At 37.4% G+C, this 21450-nt stretch overlaps 1 protein-coding gene across 4 annotated transcripts in view; it reads left to right on the top strand.

Moving 5' to 3' along the window:
- The window catches only part of LOC149074679 (uncharacterized), a 459047-nt gene that overhangs the window by 204554 nt on the left and 233043 nt on the right, over positions 1 to 21450 (top strand). For all 4 annotated transcript variants that reach the window (XM_089247147.1, XM_089247149.1, XM_089247150.1 and 1 more), the window contains exons 15-17: positions 861 to 913; positions 13013 to 13114; positions 13464 to 13536. In XM_089247147.1, the coding sequence (XP_089103273.1) occupies positions 861 to 913; positions 13013 to 13114; positions 13464 to 13536 (228 nt within the window). The remainder of the gene's footprint in view (positions 1 to 860; positions 914 to 13012; positions 13115 to 13463; positions 13537 to 21450) is intronic.

Raw genomic sequence — 21450 nt, forward strand, 5'->3', positions numbered from 1 at the left:
CAGCATTTTTGTTGGGTTTCCGTACGGAATTGGTCTACCGTAGAACTTCGTGACTTCCTGGTGATTTTCTCGCACCACAGAGAACTGAAACAACTTAGCCGTCAACATTGGTCTCTAGACTACACGATGATACGCTGCGGTTGACTCCGGCACCAGCATGTTCCCACGGGTTAAAGTTTTTGTGCATCGCGAACTTTCGCGCTGTACACGCGTTTTCGTTCGTCACGACGATGTTCGCAAACTTCTGCAAGCAACATACGACGGCTTTTTTTGAGATCCTGAAACGAAATAAAAAATAAAGGTTTCTCAAAATTAAGGGCAAAGAAGAATTTGTGTCGTTGGATCACGTTCAGCTTGCTTTTTTAGTCATCGAAGTGGACGATCAACCTAATGTTGAGGCCTCTGAGTCACTCGTGACAACAATTCGCTCCGAGAGACGCGTTCGCTTTCCAAAACATCTCGTGTCCTACGGCTGGAGGTGGAGTACTGAGGTGACTGAACGATACATTTATCCACAGTAACGTACGTGTGGGCGAACTCTTGCACCTTCTTCTCGCTTACTTCCAGCAAGCGACGAAAGATGAGAAGAGATAAGGGGACACACATTCTTAACTGTCGTGAGAACAGACTGTTGCATGAACCAGCTCTATTATATTTTAAATGCTTAATATTCATGCAAATAAATTGTGTACAAATTGTGTTGAAAAATCAACTTCAAAAGTAGGTGATTCATGCCTAAGATTCTAACAATGATTAATCCTCTTTATGGATCCATAAATGTGAATATTATTCTTTATTTCATATATTTTTTGCAGGAAACATTGATTTGTTTGGTTTTCTTACTTCTAAAATTTTTTCAGAGGACATGCAGATCACACGAAGCCTTCAGTCCGCACCTCAAGTTTCTTCATCGGTAAGTTTCATGCCGTAAAAATTACGATTCAGGTGCATTGTTGTAGCTTGTAACATGGTGTGTCTGCACGGTTGCAATTAGATACTTGGTTAGCAGGGGTAAGCAGACATTTTGGCGCTCCTTGTAATGTTCAAGGAGAGGTAAAAAAGTGAAATATCCCCCCCCCCCTCTGGTTCGGTGCCCGAGGCTCCAGGCTCTCCTGCTCCTCCCTAGTTGTGACCCTGGTCTACGATCATGAAAAAGTGGAAGTGAGAAAACTCACCGGAATATAAAGTCACGAATTTTTTTACGATTTGAAACTATCAAATATGAATACAAAGGTCCCAACAGCTAAAATGCACAACGAGGTGGCTGAAAAAAGATGCCCATGCAAAAATGTGGGTATCAAATATAACCAAAATACAGCAACCCATACAGTATAAAAGCATATATCGCAAAGAAAATCATGTTTCCCCCCCCCCCCGAACCCCAAACGCATCTCCGGCCCGTCATTTGGGGAGTGCGGGTTTAGAAAATGCACTATAAATGATTATATATAATAGATTACTTCTGTAAATCTGCGCAACAGACTGGTCCCAACAATTCATTAGCACATTTCCCGAAGACCCTTGGATAAATATCATCTGGTGCTTTGCTGGCACATACATTTTTTATAAATTGTAAACATCATCTTCATGAATATCGTTGATGTCTTTATCACCCCATGACACACCCGTTCTTTGGATATCATCTTCCCTATTAAAAGCCGACGCAAAAAAGTCATTGAAAGCACCGCACATGCCTACAGATCCTTCTATCAAGAAGGAGGCCAACTGTCCTCTTACATCCATTGTTTACATACTTGAAACATGATTTTGGGTCAGCGCCAATGTTATCTGCCAACCTTATTGAAAATTTTTTTTTACTTCCTCTAATCACCTTCAATGCCCTTCTTTTTTCAGTAAATGATGACAGGTCCCTTGTTCTACTTTTATGCACGCTAAATGCCCTTTTATTTTCCAGATTAAGACTTATCGTGAACCAGAGAGGGTGCGATAAACAAACGCTTTTTACGAACAAAGGGTAAGATGTCACGCAAAACATAGCTCTAAGTTTAGTTCTGTATTCTTCACCTTGACGTACCGCAACAACTGATCCCAAACGGTGTTTGAAAAATCCTGCTAACCTTTCTCTCAAATGGTCAAAGTTAGTTCTTTGAAAACAAGGGAACCATTCTTCTGTTATCACTTTTGCCCGAAGAAAAGTCATATAGAAAACTAACGACACGGTGATCACTGGAAAAAAACTCGTCCCTCCCCCTCGAAAGATATTGTGGATCTTGGCAGCTCACAAGCACAACCGTCTCAATAAACTTACGTTGACTTACTCGATCGCTTGAAACCCTTAGCTTTCTTCAGTACCTCGTTCAATTCTACTCAGAAAATCTAAGAGTACTTACGAACGCGAACTACTGTCTATTTACCTATCAGTAAAATATTTTTTTCATCAGTTGCAAGGTCGTCACCTTACTATCGTGACTGATCATAAACTAATTTCCTATGCATTAAACCAGAAACTTGAGTCGGCGTCTCCGATCGTCCAACGACGCTTGAGTTACACCAGCGAGTACACCACCGACATCATATATCTGCCTGGCATTCTCAACACTCCGGCAGACGCCCTGTCTCGGTTACAAGCTGACGCACTCCATCTCGACGAAATCAGCCACGCTCTTCTGGCCGACGCCCAACAGACCGATCCAGAACTTGCCAAACTTCTCGACTCTAGTTCGACAAACAATCAATATTCACTAAAAATTCAACGAACGTTCCTCCCCGAATACAGACTGAACCTCTATGCTGATCATTCGCGAAAAGTCCCGCGAATATTTGTTCCCCTAGCATTTCGCAAACAAGATTGAAAAATTTCATTATCTTTGTCATCCAGGGTTCAAAATATCTGTGAAAATCCTCACCGAACGTTTCATCTAGCCGAACATAAAACGAGACGTCACTAACTTTGCCGTGCTTGTGTCGCCTGTCAACGAACAAAAGTGCATAAACACACCCCATCGCCTCTCCGAGTTTTCCAGTGCCGTCGGAGAAATTCGCTCATCTAAACATCGACATTGTGGGCAGACTCCCGAATTCCCAAAGTTACGTATATCTTCTAACCGTTATCTGCCGATTCTCAAGATGGATTGTGCCCGAGCATTATACTCCAACTCGTTTTCACAATATGGAATCCCCAGAACCATCACGACGGATTAGGGTTCGCAATTCGAATTGGCATCTATTCCACAAATTCAACGGTTAGTTAGGAATGAACCACATCCATACGACTTCTTACAACCCTAAAGCAAACGGGACTCATCGAACGCCAACATCGTCTTCTCAAACAAGCACTGAAGGCTAGCATGACAAGTGATTGGATCCACTGTCTGCCTTCGGCTTTCGAACATGCTTTCGACCCGACCTCAACGCCACCACTGCCGAAATGGTCTTCGGTGAAACGCTGAGATTGCCTGGAGAGATTTTCGTCGAACGACATGTCCCGAAGCCAGTAACCACCTACCTCAACAAATTGAAACGCACCATGGACACACTCAAGCCGATCTCGACTTCAAGGCATGGCGCCACGTAATGTTTACGTTTCACAAGCCCTGACGACCTGTACTCATGTTTTCGTTCGCACTGACGCAGTCCTCTATAACCGACCTACGAAGGTCTCTTCGAAGTGTTGTCGCGATCCGCAACGACCAGTACCTGGACGGGCCAGTGCACGTCACGTTTGCACCGACTACTACTCCGACTCAACGTACCCGTTCCGGCAGAATAGTCTGAGCTCCGTATAGACTAAATTACTCAACGATGTGACTCCGTCACTTAGAGGAGGGGTACTATGGCGACAGCGTCCACCACTGGATGTCCGCGTAATAGGGAAAAGAGCGCGCCGGCGCGATGGAGGAACTGGACTTGCATTTTGTGACTCAAACCAGACAGTCACGCTGTGCGCTTGTAGGTTCTTTGTATATTTCGGTAGGTTAATTATCTCGGTTATCGCTGGGGCCCCCAGATATCTCAAGTAGAGAGGTGCTTCCAAAATTAGGATCCTCATAGACAATGTCAGACAGCAGTAAGCGTGTTCATCTCTCAACGGGTTAAGGCACTCACGGAAAGACGGATGACACAGCGGTAACAAATAACAGGTTTATTGCAACAATTAACAACTAAGCATAATTTTGTTAGAAGTTAAGATATGCTACACAGCACTAAGAGCTGTGAGCAGACAGAGTATAAATTTACATTTTTGAGAATTAACGGTTACAACCAGCGAGTGAACGGAGTAAAGCAGCGACGACCTAACATAGCTCAGTCCTTTTATACACAGCACACATCTCCGAGAATATGCAAATGACAATCCATGCAACAACCGTGGATCGGTTGTGACGAAGGTTGGCAGCGACTCCTTGTACGTCACTACAAGCAGAACATCCCCGAAGCGATGACGTCGGCCAGCAATGACAGAATTAGCGTACCGCCACAGCCACCCTCCTCCTCAGCGAAGCGGTCCTGGAAAGCGGAATCGGATAGGTCTTCCCCTCTTCGAGAAGATAGGTGATCCTGGAAGTTTGCTGGACGTCTGGAGATTGACCTGTTGTGGTGGACCGTCCGGATGTTGCTTTTTCTCCTGGATCACCGGAGACTACTCTAAATCTTTCACTGGAAGGAATGCTGGCTTCATTCTGCCCAACGATACCTATCTCTGAGCGTTCTGGAACTGCAAAAGAAAAAACTTCGGCTTTCGCCTTATTACAAGGAATGGTCCATCGTATGGCGGTTGTAATGGCGTGCGAACTGCATCATATCTAACAAAGACATGATCGCAAGTGAATAAATCTTTAGGAATATAAACAACCTTGGTACCATGACGAGTACCTTGTACCAGCTTCACATTACGGAAAGCCGCTTTCAGCTGTTGAATTAGCTCAGGCTGGGCCAATTCCCTCACAGATTCAGTAAATAACTCTCCAGGTAGTCGTAATGACTGTCCGTAAACAAGCTCAGACGACGTATGTTGCCAGTCCTCGCGAACAGCATTGCGCAGTCCCAGCAGAATAAGTGGCAAGGCGTCAACCCACGAATTATTTTCCACACACTTCAAGGAAGCTTTCAGAACTCGATGAGTTCGCTCAATCATGCCGTTACATTTGGGATTATATGCTGTCGTTCTGCATATCTCGATACCGAATGTTTGAGCAAGTTTCTTGAAAGTTAGAGATTCTAATTGCCTGCCTTGATCACAAATCAATCGCGCCGGAACACCAAAATGCGCCACTCAATTAAAAAGAAATGCACGTGAAATAGTGTTGGCCGTTATATCAGGCAAAGGAATAACCTCCAACCAACGGGTAAACCTATCGATGACTGTCATATCAAAACGAAAACCACTACACACTGGATGTGGGCCAATAAAATCAAGATTTATAACTTGAAATCTGGCATTTGGCATTTCTATGAAGCCTAGGGGTGAGTACGTGTGTCTATGCACTTTGGCTTTCTGGCATGGTACACAAGTTTTGCACCAAGCGGCAATATTCTTTCGGATAGCTGGCCAGACATACTTCACACATATTTGCTTCAACGTGAGCCAATCCATGGATCGAATCAAAAATCAAACGTTTAAATTTTTTTGGAATATATAATCTAATGGGAGACTGAGAAATATCATAATACAAAGTTAAATTTAAATTTGGCACTTCGATTAATTTTAACTCCAAACTGCACATGTCTGGATTCGATAAAATGTTTTTCAATTCAGGGTCATCCAACTGCTGCAAAAATAATTCAGAATAATCAATATTTACAGGATACTCAATTTCCTCGACCCTTGACAGAGCATCCGCAACAGAGTTCTCAAGGCCAGAGACGTGTTTAATGTCTGTGGTAAATTGAGATATAAACTCCAAGTGACGTAAACGTCTCGGGGAGCATTTTTCAAGTTTCTGGGTGAATGCATAAGTCAGGGGACGATGATCACAAAATACAGTAAATGGACGACCTTCTAGCATATAAGAAAAATGTATAATTGACAAATAAATAGCTAACAATTTCTTATCATATGCAGAATAATTTTTTTGAGCAGAATTTAACTTCCTTGAAAAAAATGACAATGGTAAGAGACCATCAGCAGTGATTTTATGCAAGGCACCAGCAACGCCGATATCACTGGCATCGGTAAAAAAGAACTAATTTTGCGTCAGGCTCAGGATGAGCAAGCTGCGTTATTTTGACAATGCTATCTTTACATAGCTTACATTTTTTATAGAGAAAAAAATTAACCTGAAAACAATTTGTTCGATTCAATAATGATTCAATGATTGGTGGATTCAAGTGATTCATGAATTTAATGCATGAATCTAAATCACGGCTACTAGCATAAATACGAGTAAACAGATAGCATGTGAGAAATAAAGTTTTCATAGCTAATTAGAGAAAAATTATTTATATTCTTAACATTGTGCATGTTCATAAAAATTTGAAGTTTTCATTTCAAGAGCTCACAAGTCTTATTTGATTATATTTTTTTAGAAAAATAATTTAAACAGACTCGCCTACGCCTTATGGTGTTTTCCTTTATAATCTCGCCCAGCTCATGTTTGTTTGATGACATCGTCAAAATCAATGCCACGTATAACACATCTGCGTGTACTTTTAGTTGAGATGAGGTGTCCAGCTCTTTACTGTTCTACAGTGTTTTTTGTCTCAGAGCTAGATATAATTCTGGCTTGAAAATGACAAAGTTACATTTCTGTATTCAATCAGAAGTACAGATCAAGCTATTAGAGAGGGTTACAAGATGAACAACACAAGCATATTTACAATTAGACCAATTACGCTATCTAGACATGACTAGTCTAGATTAAAAATGTCCGGCTTATTTGTCAAAAAGTGTCCCACGACTTTTCCCACCATGACAACATACAAAGGTATTTTCTTTCCATATTTTAATTTTTTGTACAAGACCATTTTAAATTTTTCATTCATCTTTTGGGGAGGGGGCTTTCTAAGCCCTTACCTATGTAAGCCTCTGGAATCTATGACGTTGATAAAAATACTCTCGGATTATTTTACGGAATTTTTGCGACATCTTTCAAAAACTCTGCTTTTACGTGAACTCTTGTTTGCAATATTATTAGTTTCTCTGGATTTGAAATTTCAATATTGTTGCTGTGACCATAGCATATGCCTCTCATCTTGTGTCAAAGAGGAATTTCAAGATACTTCCAGTATGATCTTATGAGGATTTTCTACTGAATGGTTGACGCTGGAAAAAAAATTGTACATTAACAAAAAAATACAATTCGATTACTTTTTGTGGGCCCCCCTTTTCTCTTGATGCCCTAAGCACATGCTTATTTTGCTTAATGGTTAATCTGGCCCTGATCCCTACTCTTTACGTTACACTCTGGAGCCTGAAAATATGATTTCACATAAATTAAGACTCCACCCCATTTTTTGCCCGATTTATTTTTTAAAGTATCTTATCCTGAGATGTGTAAGAAAAATTACATCTCCATCATTTACCCAACATTCTGTTATGGCTACAAGGTCTAGACCATAGTTTCCCAACCTTTTTTAATCCCATTGCACCCCCTTCAGATTTTTTTTCCTCACATTGCCCCCCCCCCAGCGCAATCTAACCCATAGGATCCTATGTTATACTCGTAGCTTCTACCGCCCTCCCCCCTAGAACTTTTCATCACCCACAAGGGGACATCAATGCCCACATTGGAAATCATGGTCTAGACCCTCCACAGCTATCATAGTTTTTAAAAATTCTTTATTTCCCATGCTCCTGGTTTTCAGTAGCACACATTTTAATTTTGCTCCGTGATTTTGTGTCAATCGTGATGCCATTCAAGTCAGAGGTGGGCAATTCCCTATCAATACTGTTATTATTACCATTAACTAACACATATTTTCATCTACCTAGTCTGGGAGTAAAAAGCTTAGCTAGAACCTAAACCTCCAAGACCCCCCGTCCTATTCAGGTGAATCCCATCCCAATGAAGCCACCTATCAGTGAAACAAGGTAGCTCCAGAAACGTGACCCGAAGAGAGGAGCATATGTTCTTCAGGTCTGAGTTGAAATGCTGGATGTTACTCTTGAATGCCCTACTACCCCTTGTTCCCATCATTATTTCTTTCTGAAGGGGGGAAGGGGATTTGTTTTTACTGCAAATAAAACACTAAAATCTCAACCCAAGAATGAAATCATCTTGCATACGCTAATGATCCCACAACTCAGTTGCTTTTCTGTTTTCTTTTGTTGCTGTAGATCAGTGTTTCCCAAAGTCGGCAATATCGCCCTCTGATGGAATGGTCCAGCATAGCAGGTCAATTCATCGCACTCAACTTGTCACACCTCACTTTGTTGTGGCACAAACTTGTTTGAGGAGCAATCCGTCTCTGTACAAGTTTGTCAGTGTCAATTCGTTGTGCCGTCAATTTATCGCAGAGTCAATTCGTCGCGACGTGTATTTTTCACCTGTACATGTTCCATGTGATCTTGTACGTAGGTTTTTGTTTCATAGGTGAAATAAGAAACGTGAAGAAAAGTGCACACATAGTTTACTTAAATAATTTTTTTGACATTTCAAAAGGATAATCGAAATTAAAATTTCAATATATATTGTTCCGGATAATTTCTCACAAGTTCCTTGAAAGAAGCATAGGATGAGACAAATTTCATGACACGCAGATTTATTTCACAGAAAACAGCTACTTACACGTATTTACAAGCAGACAACATGCGATTGACAAATAGAGATTTTCCCACTAAGTCCAACAACTCTCTCTGAGCCTCTTACTCTATCACATGATCTTTATAGACGTGAGGAAAATTCTAGAATTCTGGCATAGTTCTCTAGTTTTGTGGCTCTACCGTCTGGAGGTCATACGAGACGTTCTGGATCAGTCTAGAAGATTTTAGTATACCTTCACACACACACACATATTTCCGGTTTGGCAACAAGAGATTACTGCCCTAGGGGGGTTCTCCACAAATTGCGCTACACATAATCTTCATAATTCATAACACTGTTAATAGTTACTTAATCATTAAATAATTATTATTAGATAATTAAATCATTACTTAATTGTAATTACCATATCAATCAGATTTAAAAATTTAACAATATATAAAGATTTAATTATTTTGAAGTTTTTTTTATGTTAAAAATTCACTTTTGCTACGACAAATTTCAATATTCTGTGGGAAATATTTTTGGTGTTTATGATATTACCTCAAATTACAGTGGAGCCTCACTTTAAGTGTAAACTTCTATTCAGCCCATGGGGGCTCTGGAGTCCCCACCAATATTTACCCCAACAGTATCTCCATAAGAACCTAAAATACTTATTCCACTCTAATTTATTCAAATGAATTGGGCATAGACAAGTCTGACAAATTGAAAACTTTTGTTGTTATGGCTCTATCCGATATATTGCACCCATGAGACAATTACCAATATTTTATGAATTTTTAATTCAATTTAATTTTATTGCAATTTTATGAATTGCTATCATTTATAATGATTAAAAAAATGCATGAATAAAACAATATTACATCTTGCTTAATGGGGCCATTAGAAGTCAAAATTAATTGTTACTCGATGTGTCCAGCCGTATGTTAACGCGTGGCCATATGTTTCGCTGTGAAAGGGTAGATAAATCAGTAGAAACTATGGAAATTCCATAATAGTTAGCAAGTATATGAACCCAAGTAGCACAAAGATATAGATTTATATCGTAAAATTTCAGTTTCCAATATAGATCTATATCGGGCCACGATATCGTTCTGGCTAAAAAAAGGCATAGTCAGAGATAAATAGATCTATATCGTGAATATGATATATTCAATTACTTCAAATTTTGGACAATAGATGGCGCCCTCTCAGAAGAAAAAAAAAGTTAAACTCACTAGAGGTGTGTGGGTTTGAACCCATGCACCCTGAACTCTTACCATCTGTGACTCCGCATCTTACCACTTCAGCACTGCTTACTGGATGTTATTATAACATTAATTTACAAGTAATGGTTTTTTACTTGTATTTTCAATCAAATTTATTCATTTTCATGTATGCACAAAAATTTCAAAATAGAAATTGTGAGACATATTTATCATTTTGAGGCAGATCATTGAAAAATTATATTATAATTAAGGAAATTATATATAACACAAATTAATGTATTGTGTAGTATATTAATTATTTATTTAAAATTATTAATTTATGCTAATAAAACAAAAAATACAGAATAAAAAATATGCAACACAAAAAAGTTAAAATTCTCAAAGTATGGTAAGAAATGAAAACATCAAAGGAAAAAAATAAATAATAAATAATTTTAAGAAAAACACACATATACAACAAAAACAAGATCAAATAAATTAAAAAATATGTGCAATTATAAAGTGCCTATTAAAGTTACGGTGGATAAGTTCTTGCTCCTCCTAAAATACCAACATCTATGATGTAAAACATACAGAGTAAGGATTCAATTATAACTGATGAAATAGTTTTGATATATCAACATAATTAATCCTATTAAAATCAAAATTTCATAAGAACAATTATTCATTCAAACGTTTTTAATTTCCATTCAAACAAAAAATTGTACGCTCGACTTTAAATTTTCTTCAACTTTTTATTTGAAGGCAATACTTTTATTTAAAGGCACACAATATGTTGATATATCAGCATATTGTGTACCTGATATATATCTTTGTCAGGTTCACGATATGGATGTATGTCATCTTCAGGATATAGAGCTGTGCCTTCTTTTATAGATCTACATCAGGTCTGTATCAAGAGTCTGATGTAGATCTTTGTCAGGTTCACGATATAGATCTATGCTTTTCAAACTTATTAAAATAATTTATTGTCCCTAGTTGTTGTCCTTCAAAGTAGAGATTATTCACTTGGAATCAAATACATATTCGACTGAAAAATTAAAGACTTGATCAATTAATATCATAAATAATTTGCACCATATAGGACAAGATCGTTCTATATCATAGTTATGACATCTGATATTCCTCTGACATTTCGATATATAACAATATGGTCCAGATATTGTACTATATCGTTGTGCTACTGGGGAAGGTTTTTAACAGCTGGCTAATGCAAATATATTTATTTAGGAAAGTGATAAAATTCAACTTCCTTGCAGGGAATCAAACCCACATCTTTTCACTTTCTGGGTGACTGCACTAGACTACAAAGGCAAGGAATATCTCAATCTTTCCTTGAAGTTTGTGTGCCCTGAATGGGACCGTACATGGACGGTCAGACCTAATTCAGGCCAGAGCTCACAATTGCTAACACTGCTATCAGATGGCAACTTATCCGAGGATGATATGGGTTCGTGGAATTCCGTGTGTTTGATTTCCTGCAAGGGCAGTTGAATTTTCTGTCTTTCCTAAATATATTTTCACATTCGCCAGCTGTTAAAAAAACCTTCATATGGATAGCGGAGAGTGACATCATCCTCAGTTACCAAGTATGCCCATACAGGAGACGGAAAGGTGCATTGTAGTCTATATTCATGAATTATGGGGTTGGGGAGTCTAAGCCCCCTCAAAAATCTATTTGGGGAAAGGGCTCAGATGGTCTCATCCACCATGTTCCAGCAGCGGACGGATTGTCTTAATCTTATCATAATAATGCAAGATAATTTGAAATGCACATTGCATTGCAAAAAAATAATTTAAAAAATAATACTTTTTACAGCTGTAGTAAACTTAAAGAGTGTCGATAAAAAATTTCTCAAAGATGTATTCTCTGCATGGATATATTCAATAGTGAATTACGGAAATCGTGCCTGGGGGGTGGGGGTATTGATCCCAGTTTATTATCTGGTTGTGCTCCCCAATGCTTCTCCTTGTGAGAAATGGAAACCCCAGCAGAAAGCAGAAAGTGCAGTTTGTATGGTTGAAATTAAATTTTGACTGACTGGAAGGGGAAGTGGGTCTTACATGGTGGGAATTAAATTTTCAAAATTTACTTGATTGCTATCTACAATTTTGGTGTGATCTGCAATCCACAATACCCCTTGCTGTGAGAAATGGAAGTCCTGACAGAAAGTGGAATGTGTGGCTTATATGGTAGAAATTAAATTTTGAAAATTTATTTTTTTGACCAACTTTAGTTTTATTTTATGCCTGAAGGGAAAACCTACTTATAAGACCACAATAAACATGGAAAAAGATTCAAATTTGTCAGGACGAATTGACTCTGCAACAAAATTGTACTGTGATGAACTGACTCTGCAACAAATTTGAACCACAACGAATTGCCGCTGCGACGAATTGACCTAAACCCAATGTCCAGGAGGGCAGTAGAAGATGGGGATTTAATATTTGATATAGATTCCTGTGGGTGGGCTTGAATTGTGGGTGATGAGAAAGATTTTTTTGAAGAAAGGGGCGATGTGGAACAAAAAAAGTTTGGAAAACTATGCTGTAGAGTTATCAGTAGGGCTTCACATTTTTTTTTATTTCGCATATTTGCCATTTCTATTGTAGTAGAGCATTTTTTCATGATTTCCAGTCATTCTGAATCATATTTTTTCATTTTTCTACCATGTTTTTTTGTTTTTTTTGCATATTTCTGCATTTTCAATGAAAATAGGATTTTTTAATTATACTTTATTTTTGGAAAACTAAAATAGTTAATCAAGGGTGAAATGTTAAGTTTGCATTGATTTTTTTTTATGTCTACAAACAGGTGAAATCTTGCTTAGAAAATTTGAATCATTTCATTTGGTTTCCAATCCACTCAGTTTGGTGCTATTTTATAAATCTTCGGACATGTAATATTTCAGCAGTTTTAAGAAAGTGACACCACTAAGGAATCAACTCTTTTCTATAGATAAAAAAATAAGTACTGTACTTATGTGGCTGTATTTTATACTAAAATGATGCTATAAAAATTTACTTTCCTAAATACCAAAAAAATTAAGGAAATAAATCGGTATAATGGATTGTATGTATTTACCATGTATATTTGAATATACACTGAGCCATACAGGGTTAACACTTTCTTTTTTGTTAAAGATTCCAGAGTTCACAGCAAAAGATCTGCATTTACAAATTGACACTGAAATTCAGGCTTTGAAAGCTCAACTCATTCGTAGTCATGCTCTTCTATCTTATTTGGTAAGTAATTAGGTATTTTCACAATTAAGTCAAATAATTTTATGATTAAGAAAGACTCATTATATATACAATATTTATGGTTATTTTAATTTAAGTAGAAAAGTATGTGTATATGGAAGTATGCAGTATCTTACGTACATAGATAAATGTCTTGTTTCTTTGGTTTTTTAAACAATTTATATGAAGATCTGATCGATTTTGTCAAATACTGTAAATCAAGTTAATTTGCAAACTTCAAGTCATTAACACCCAGTGCTGAACTAAACGTTTAGCCATGATTAAAATCACACCAACACTATTTTTTAAAATGAAATAAGTCGCGACTGATAAATTTCTTTCTTTTTTTTAGCAAAGTAAAGGTGTGCTTCCTACCAAAGAAGCATATTATGAAAGTATCAGTCAAACAGAAAAGTTTTCAAACGGTGAGAAAATTTCCAAGTTATTATTTTATTCCCTTTTTAGAGACCGAGAGAATCCATGGTAAGAAAAATATGATAACCGTGAACACTATTCTTCATGTGAAATGCCAGTCTTTTTATATGTGCTTCATCTTAAGATAGCAAGTGGCCTTCCCTATTAGCCCTGTTTGCATGAGCCACATTGCGGAAGAATGGGGATGAATATTAACCTGTTTGGTAGCTTTTTTCCTCACGGAAGAAAAAAGGGAGAGAGATATACACAATCTCTTGTTTGATGGGCTTTTTGGTTTCACATCCATTTCCCATAATCTTTTGTTTTATTTCCTTATTGAAGATTACTGGCTATAGTTACACAAAAGCACTCTTTCAACGTTATATTTCAAGATATAAGATATAATTTTATTTATTTCACAAAATACTGATGCAAAATATTTTGGGGCTAGGCTGGCTTGTGAGCCCCTGAAAAATAATAATGAAAAAAAAATGAAGAAATTCACGTATAGGCCCAGAAGCAGATTTAGGTCAGTTGAGGCCTGGGTGCCGAAGGAAATATCGTGCTCCTTATATAAAGTGGGAAAAGTGTAAAGTAGGGTTTTCTTGGTGCCTCAAAAGTCAGGGCCTTCTGTACCCACCATTAAACACACCTCTATAGACCCTATATAATCAGAGAAATAAGTAGCAACAGGAATGGAGTTCATGAATTTTAAAAAATTAGCATTTAGTTACTTATGCAAGATGAATGAAAAATATTTTTTGGTACAGTTTTATGAATGAAAACCTTACAATATCAAACTGATGGTTTAAATTTTCTTGAGTTAACAACCATGATATTAAATTTAGAAATAAAGATTTTTATGAAGATTGTTCAGTTAGAAATTGTGGAATTCAAAATTTTTCCTGTATTTAGCTCTTAAAATATTCGAAACAAGTTTTATTTAAGGGGGTATGCGAAAAGAAAATGGTAATGGCAGCCATCCATCTAAAAAAAGAACAAGATAATTAAAAAACATTGAAATGAATTTTTAAAAGTAGGTAGAGGTTTTTACTAATATTGTCAGTTGCAATATATTGGCCTTCCCTATCAATTCAGGCATGCTATCAATCAATATTCTATCAATGCATCTATAACAGAGGGGTTGCTGGAAGGTTCGGCCTTTCCTTCTCCCGCCCAACCTATGATCGTGATTCGTGAACTACTTCCTCTCAGCTCACTTTTCTTCGGCGTTTTAGATTTGATTGTTGACACATTCGGGGCTGTGCATAAAAGCGAAGAATTAATTCATGTTGGGTTTAACTTTTGTTGTGGGCGTTTGTATTGAGGCGTGTGCGTATTATTCCCACAATGTTCTGCGCCAACTTTTCTACCAAGCACCTAGTACTCATGCGATTTGTGCTATGGATCAGTGGCTAAAAACTAGATCTGCGCGGAAGCGGAATAAAACACCGAAATGAAATACAGTGCACCTGTAAACGTGAAAACATATTTTGAATCTTCCAAAAGTGATTCTACCAAAGCTACCGAGCCCTCCTACTACAATAGCTATTGTATTGCTAGACGAGGAAAAAATCACACTACTGGTGAAAATATGCTGTCAGATGCATGTTTGAAGAGGGAAGTGCTCTTATAATGAGTTTAATATCTCTGTCAAGTAATACAGTGTCTCGAAGAATACAGGACATGTCAGACGATGTTGAGAGCACAATCATAAGTCATGACAAAGGTGTGAATTTTTTTCTATCCATGTCGACGAAAGTATCGACGTTTTGCGCAATATCCTGTGCTACTTGTAATTGCTAAGCACTTGAAAGAGAATTCGAAGTAAATATTTTTATTTGTCACCCATTGAAGGGGTCGTATGACTGTCAAAGACTTATTTGAAGCAATTGATCATTATTTTGTTGAAAAAGAATTCAATGGTCAAAATGCATTGGGCTCACAACAGATGGAGAAAAATGCACGAAAGGTTGCTACTCAGGCCGTCGTTCACGCGTGGCAGAAGTCTCTCCAAACATGAAATGGACTCACTGCTATATTCACAGACAGATCCCTGCATCAAAACTGTTGCCTCCAAATTTGCGAAACGTGCTTGATGAAGCGATCAAGGTTTTCAACTTTGTCAAGGTGAATCCTATTTGTTTAAATCCTAATGTTTAAATTGTTGTGGGCAGTGCCGTCTTAACGTATGGGCCCGGGGGCCTCAAGAGAAGAGGGGGCCTCACAAAAATGAGATCCGGTTGAAATTTTCTAGAATGTACCTGGTAAGCCTCAGAAAAACCCCTTGGCCTGGAGGCCCATGATGCTCTTAAGACGGCCCTGGTTGTGGGAAGACATGGACATCCTTCACAATGCTTTGCTTTTGCACACCGAAGGTAGATGGCTGTCCCGGGGTTAAGTCCTGACGTTGCTGTTCGAACTTCGGAACAAGGTAGCCCTTTTTTTTAGGAAGTGTTAAAACACTTCACGATTTCTTGTCACAAGCCGAGCTAAATTTAACAGTCGGCCACTTGAAAAGATTAAAATCCTTGTTTGAAAATTATTTTTTAGAGCCGAAAATGGGTGATCGGTGGATATCTAAGCCTTTCAAAGAAGACTATTTTCAACCGCCTTGATTGGCGATTCCAAAAAAAGATAAATCGCTGGACCTCTCATCAGATACCCCCACTGAACATCCTCTTCAATGACGGGATGGTGAACCTAGTCAGTTTTTGGGCTCGTCGTGGTGACGAATATGTTGAACTTTCTAGAAAAGCCACAATGTTTTTGTTGCCGTTTGATAGCACTGAGCTTGTTGAACAGGTGTTTTCTTCGTATACTTACATAAAAAATAAATATAGAAGCAAATTTAACGCATTTGAGTTTGTGTTTATCCTCTGTTGAGCCTAATTTAAAAAAAAAAATTGATTCAATACAGTCCCGAATCACATTAATTTTTATCCCAAACTTTGTGTTAATTTTTTTGCTTACTTGGAAAATAAAAAAAAAAGCTAAATAATGAAAAAAATAGAGCATTTAATTTAATTCAACACTACCTTTTTTTTAAGTTTTCCGAAAACTGTAATGGGTGAAACAGATTGGGGTGGGGGGGGGGGAGTCCGGAGGATTCGGGGTTGGGGGTACGCGGAAAGGAACCGAGCCAGCTGGGGATACGTGGACTGAAAAAGGTTGGGAACCACTGCCTTAGGGGGTTTAGAGGTTGCATAGAGAAATCACGCTGAGCAAAGTCGATGGAGTTACAAATATGAAATTTGGTCAGTAGTTTTATTTCATGAGGTAAAGGCAGGGCCGGTCTTAGACCTAGTTGCGCCCGGTGCAAAAACAGTAGTCAGCGCCCCCCCCCCCCCACCCAGGTGCGGATTCAGAGTGATGTGTCGGAGGAGGCAATTTTCGCTAGTCATGACTGTCCCGTAAAATACGGGATAGATTCATTCTACCATATTATCAGACTCGGTGTGTGGTGATTGTCCCCCATCGCCCTCCTCCCTCTTGGTTGGATATTAAGGGACGAAGAAGTTGGAAAAGCTTTCTTCCTAAAATGGGGTTACCACCATTTAACTTGTAAACAAGCATAAAAACCCAACTTGTTTGATTTAAAAACATTAAAAAAACGTCACATTTATGCAGGGTACTCATCACAAAGGATCTATCTTCTTCATACTCATTTTAATTGAATTTTATGGTAAAATAAGTATATAGTTTCACGCGTAAGGGTTAAACTGATAATAAAAGTGGTTAAATGAAAGTGATATTTTCGTATGATTACTTTCATATTTATAAAACTCATGTGAACTTCATTTAAAATTATCCCTTTCAGACCCAGTGCTAAGAAACGGAAGGGGCAGGCAGGGCCGTCTTAAGTGCATCATGGGCCCCCAGGCCAGATGACTTTTCTGAGGCCCTACCAGTCGAATTCTTGAAAATCTCAACCAGATTGATTTTTGTGAGGCCTGGGTGGGCCCATGCTTTAAGACGTCACTGGAGGCAGGCAAACACCAGCTAAAGCACCGGGCTTTGCAACTTGGGCAGGCCTGTAACTATTCCGAAGCAACTTGGACAGTGACCCGAGCGGAATGGGAGGGAGGGGGAACTTGTAACTCCTTTTTCTGAGCATAACCATTTCAAGAAAAGTCTGTCCCCGAGAAAGCACGCTACAGACCTGGGGAAGGGGCAGGGCCATCTTAAGAGCATCATGGGCCCCCCTAGCCAAGTGGTTTTTCTGAGGCCCTGCCTAGTAAATTCTAGATAATTTTAACTAGATCTCATTTTCGCGTTAAAACAGCACTGAGAAGGGGTTATTTTTCTCTCTAGATTTTTTTTTAACCTCAGGGACTTCGGCTTTAATCTCAACGATAACGCGCAATTCTCTTCCACCTAGTACCTTACCAAGGTGTAAAACAATGCCGTGAAACATATGTGCTGACGAAATTTTGTAACGACTCTTTTGTAACTGGTATTTTGTTAATGAGCAGCTACGACTCACTAGAAATTGAAAATGTCTAAATGAAAAAACCTAGAAGTTATTTGCATACACAAATACATATGTGGGGGGATATTTTTTTTTTTTGTAAATGAATAAATGCACTAAAGAAAATAGAAAAAAAATTCATTTTAAAAACGTATCTACTTTTTTGGCATGGTGTTTTTTAACGTAGATTTTCTCATTTTTGGTTCAGATTCGGGAACTTTTAACACTTTTCAGGATATTTAGTGCATATTTTGTAATTGTAGTAATAGTTTAGTTATAGTTTTAGTTGTAGTTTTTTGTAATTGTAGCTATTTTAGGGACAACGATCCCAATGGAATAATGCAATATATATTTTGCACCTCACTTTTTTTTAGTTTAAAAAACAGAATTGGGGGGAGGGGTCCATGATTGTAGAATCTGGTTTACAAAGCTGTTTAAAAAACTCAAATTGAACTTCCAACATACGTTCCTCATTAGTTTCTTGAAAGCAAAAAGATGTCCTTTTAAAGTTCCATTGTGGTCACACCTTACCAGAGATACTGTCTAGGAGCCTCATAGGAAGCTTTACCGTTACTCACCGGGTATCTGGAACAAGATCCATGAAACTCCGAAAAGATGTTCAGTTGTGTATGTACGGTTTGTTACAATTTTCAAGTCCACACACACACACACGTTGCACTTAGGGGCGGTTCGAGACAAAATCTCTACCCGAGCGGGACCCTTTTATGTCCCTGACTTCCCCTAATTAAAAAAACTTTTGTTTCAATCTTTTCGTTTTCATGCGTTCAAAGGAACAGCGATATTTTATGTCATAACATATCATGTCGAATTTTTTTCTGCCCTTTTACCTTGGATTTGGCGCTCCTCCTAGAGCGGGTAGAAATCATTTTCCCATTTTTCACCCTTCTCATGTTTCGGCGCACCTTCTCATTTAGCGCCCGGTGCAATTGCACCGGTCGCACTGCCCTAAGACCGCCCGTGGGTAAAGGGGTTCAAATATTATCAGAAAGAAATCATTGCAAAGTAATTTTCAGATGACCAAATCCCCTCGAGCGAAGCTGCAGATAACAACTAGTTTATATTGAAATGATATTTCCTAATTTTGCAATTTAATACCACACTCAAATAGTTAATATATGTTTTCCAAGATAGTTTTGAATCTGAAAAATCCCCAGGTATATATACTTTGAAGGTGTCTACTCTATTCACATTTGTGCACATACAATCTGAGATACAACTAACTATCATACTATAGTGTTTTAAGACACGAAAATCATTAAAAGTGCCAGAACCAAATAGTATAAATTTGGTTTCATCTATAACTAATTTATTTTCCAACTAGATATTTATTGAGTCAAGATTGTTCATAAGATATGTAAGTTATTCATCAAGTTAACTGAAGATGAGCTTTCACACACAAGGTAACAAAGAGCCAGATCAGTAGCAAAGGCGATTTTTCCATTCATGTTAAAGTTACACAGGTCATTTATGTATATTAGGAATAAAATCAGTTCTTGAAAATATGGTGGCAGGTTTTTTGGATCATCCTATTTTTAGGGCTAGTGATTTAATGCCATTTTTTTCAGTGTCTGTTCAAGATTAATTTTATTTTTTACTGGGGCGCTGGTTCCATTTGCCTCCTTGGGTGGGTAAATCTTGAATGTTCAGCTATTAAAAGGTAGATGTGGTAATGATTCCTTTTTTGAATCTTGCTTCCCAATGAGTCTGAACTTTGGTTAGTAGACCAATAAACATCTTTACAAATTTTTTATTTGTGAATTTGACAAAAACCCAGTTTCCAACCTTTGCTTTTGAAATGTTTTTTGATATGTCTATGAAGTTTTGTTTTTTTCTCTGTTTCAAGACACTCTTCATTTAGGTTTATAGAAGCAGTTGGTGCTAATTCAGGAACATTATATCTTCACATTCATGCTACAGTCGCTAAATCTATTGCAAATATGTACATGGTTTCACTTGTCTGAGCACAGGGAAAACGTTAGGAAAGCGTATCTCTCTCAATTCATACTTTACACAACAAGATAATGTATTAAAATGAAAGCTAAAATAATAAGAAAGGAAGAAATTGTAACTCCAAGGTATCAATATTAGGCAAATTTGTACTTTTGGAAATGGTTGCAATGTAAAGGGCACACAACAGGTAGCGCCATGACTACAAACTTAATTTCTCCATAAGCTCCTTGTAACCTTGTATGACGGCTATCATACCAATTAAATTTTTACTGAAAATTTGAGTAAGTATTAAAGAAAAATTCCACCAAAAGATCTCTCCCTGGAGCTTACAGAATTTTACAAATTGGATGGGGTTTTATTTACCCCATAATTTGCACTTACCTGTACCTTACAGTAGTTTAAGTAATTTGAATGCATTCTTTTTTCAAAGACCATTCAGTAATCGGGCACATGCTAGTCTGATATGTGCTGGATTAGCGAGTCTACTACTCTTTCCCTAACATGTTTCATCGCCTTTTCAGATTTTTTGTTTTCTTATCGCCCCCACCCCCAAACTCAAGCAAACCCATAGGATCCTATGTTATACTTGTAGCTTCTATTGGACCCCCCCCCCAACCATTCCATTGCTTTTCAAGAGGCAATATTGCCCACTTTGGGAAACACTGATCTACTGTATTAACAAAATTCTGTAATAATTTAGAGGTCCTTGTTGTAGGCCCCATTGACTAACATATTAGGATTCCATTGGTGATGCACATTCGAACTGCTGAATCCAAAATTAACTTTATTGAGTTAAGTTTACCTACCAACTTTACTTACTCGACCCATTTTTGGCTGACTTTGCATTTGCGCAACGCTTTGTTTAAATTTTTTTAAATTAATTTTTATTCAAACTTTTGTATGAAATTAATTTTTATTCAAAGTTTTGTATGAAATTAATTTTTATTCAAAGTTTTGTATGAAATTAATTTTTATGGAAATTAAAAGATTCAATGTGAGTGTCATAGTATTTTTAAAGAAATTTTTACAAAGAAATTTTATTTTTTATGGTTTTTCAAAAACAACATTTTTGAAATTTTATCCCAATTTTCAATCTGGAATTTTTTTTTCCATGACCATGAACAGAAATAAAAAAAACTTTAAATAGAAAAAGTATTTTTGTCTTTAATTTTTCTGTCACATGATGCATAAAGTTTCTGAATATCATAATCACTAATTATTTTAATTAAATCAAGTTAATTTATATTACTTAAAAAAAGCTTAATTGTGAATTTTTCATTAATTACAAACAAAAACATGGTAAATATTTATCCAATTTTTTTAAACTTCTCAAATATGTTAAGTAACCAGTTATCATATATTAAAAAATTGTGCAATTTGGTCATAATTTGAGGAGCTGTCAAAAATTGGTGAACTTTTCACTAACTCTGTGTATCATGGTAAAAGCTAACAATCTCATAAAAGTGTATGGCTATTGCCAATA

This window comes from Pholcus phalangioides, unplaced genomic scaffold (assembly GCF_987345545.1).
Source record: "Pholcus phalangioides strain wild (caught in Gottingen) unplaced genomic scaffold, Ppha-v1.0 ptg000017l_1, whole genome shotgun sequence".
Classification (NCBI taxonomy): domain Eukaryota; kingdom Metazoa; phylum Arthropoda; class Arachnida; order Araneae; family Pholcidae; genus Pholcus; species Pholcus phalangioides.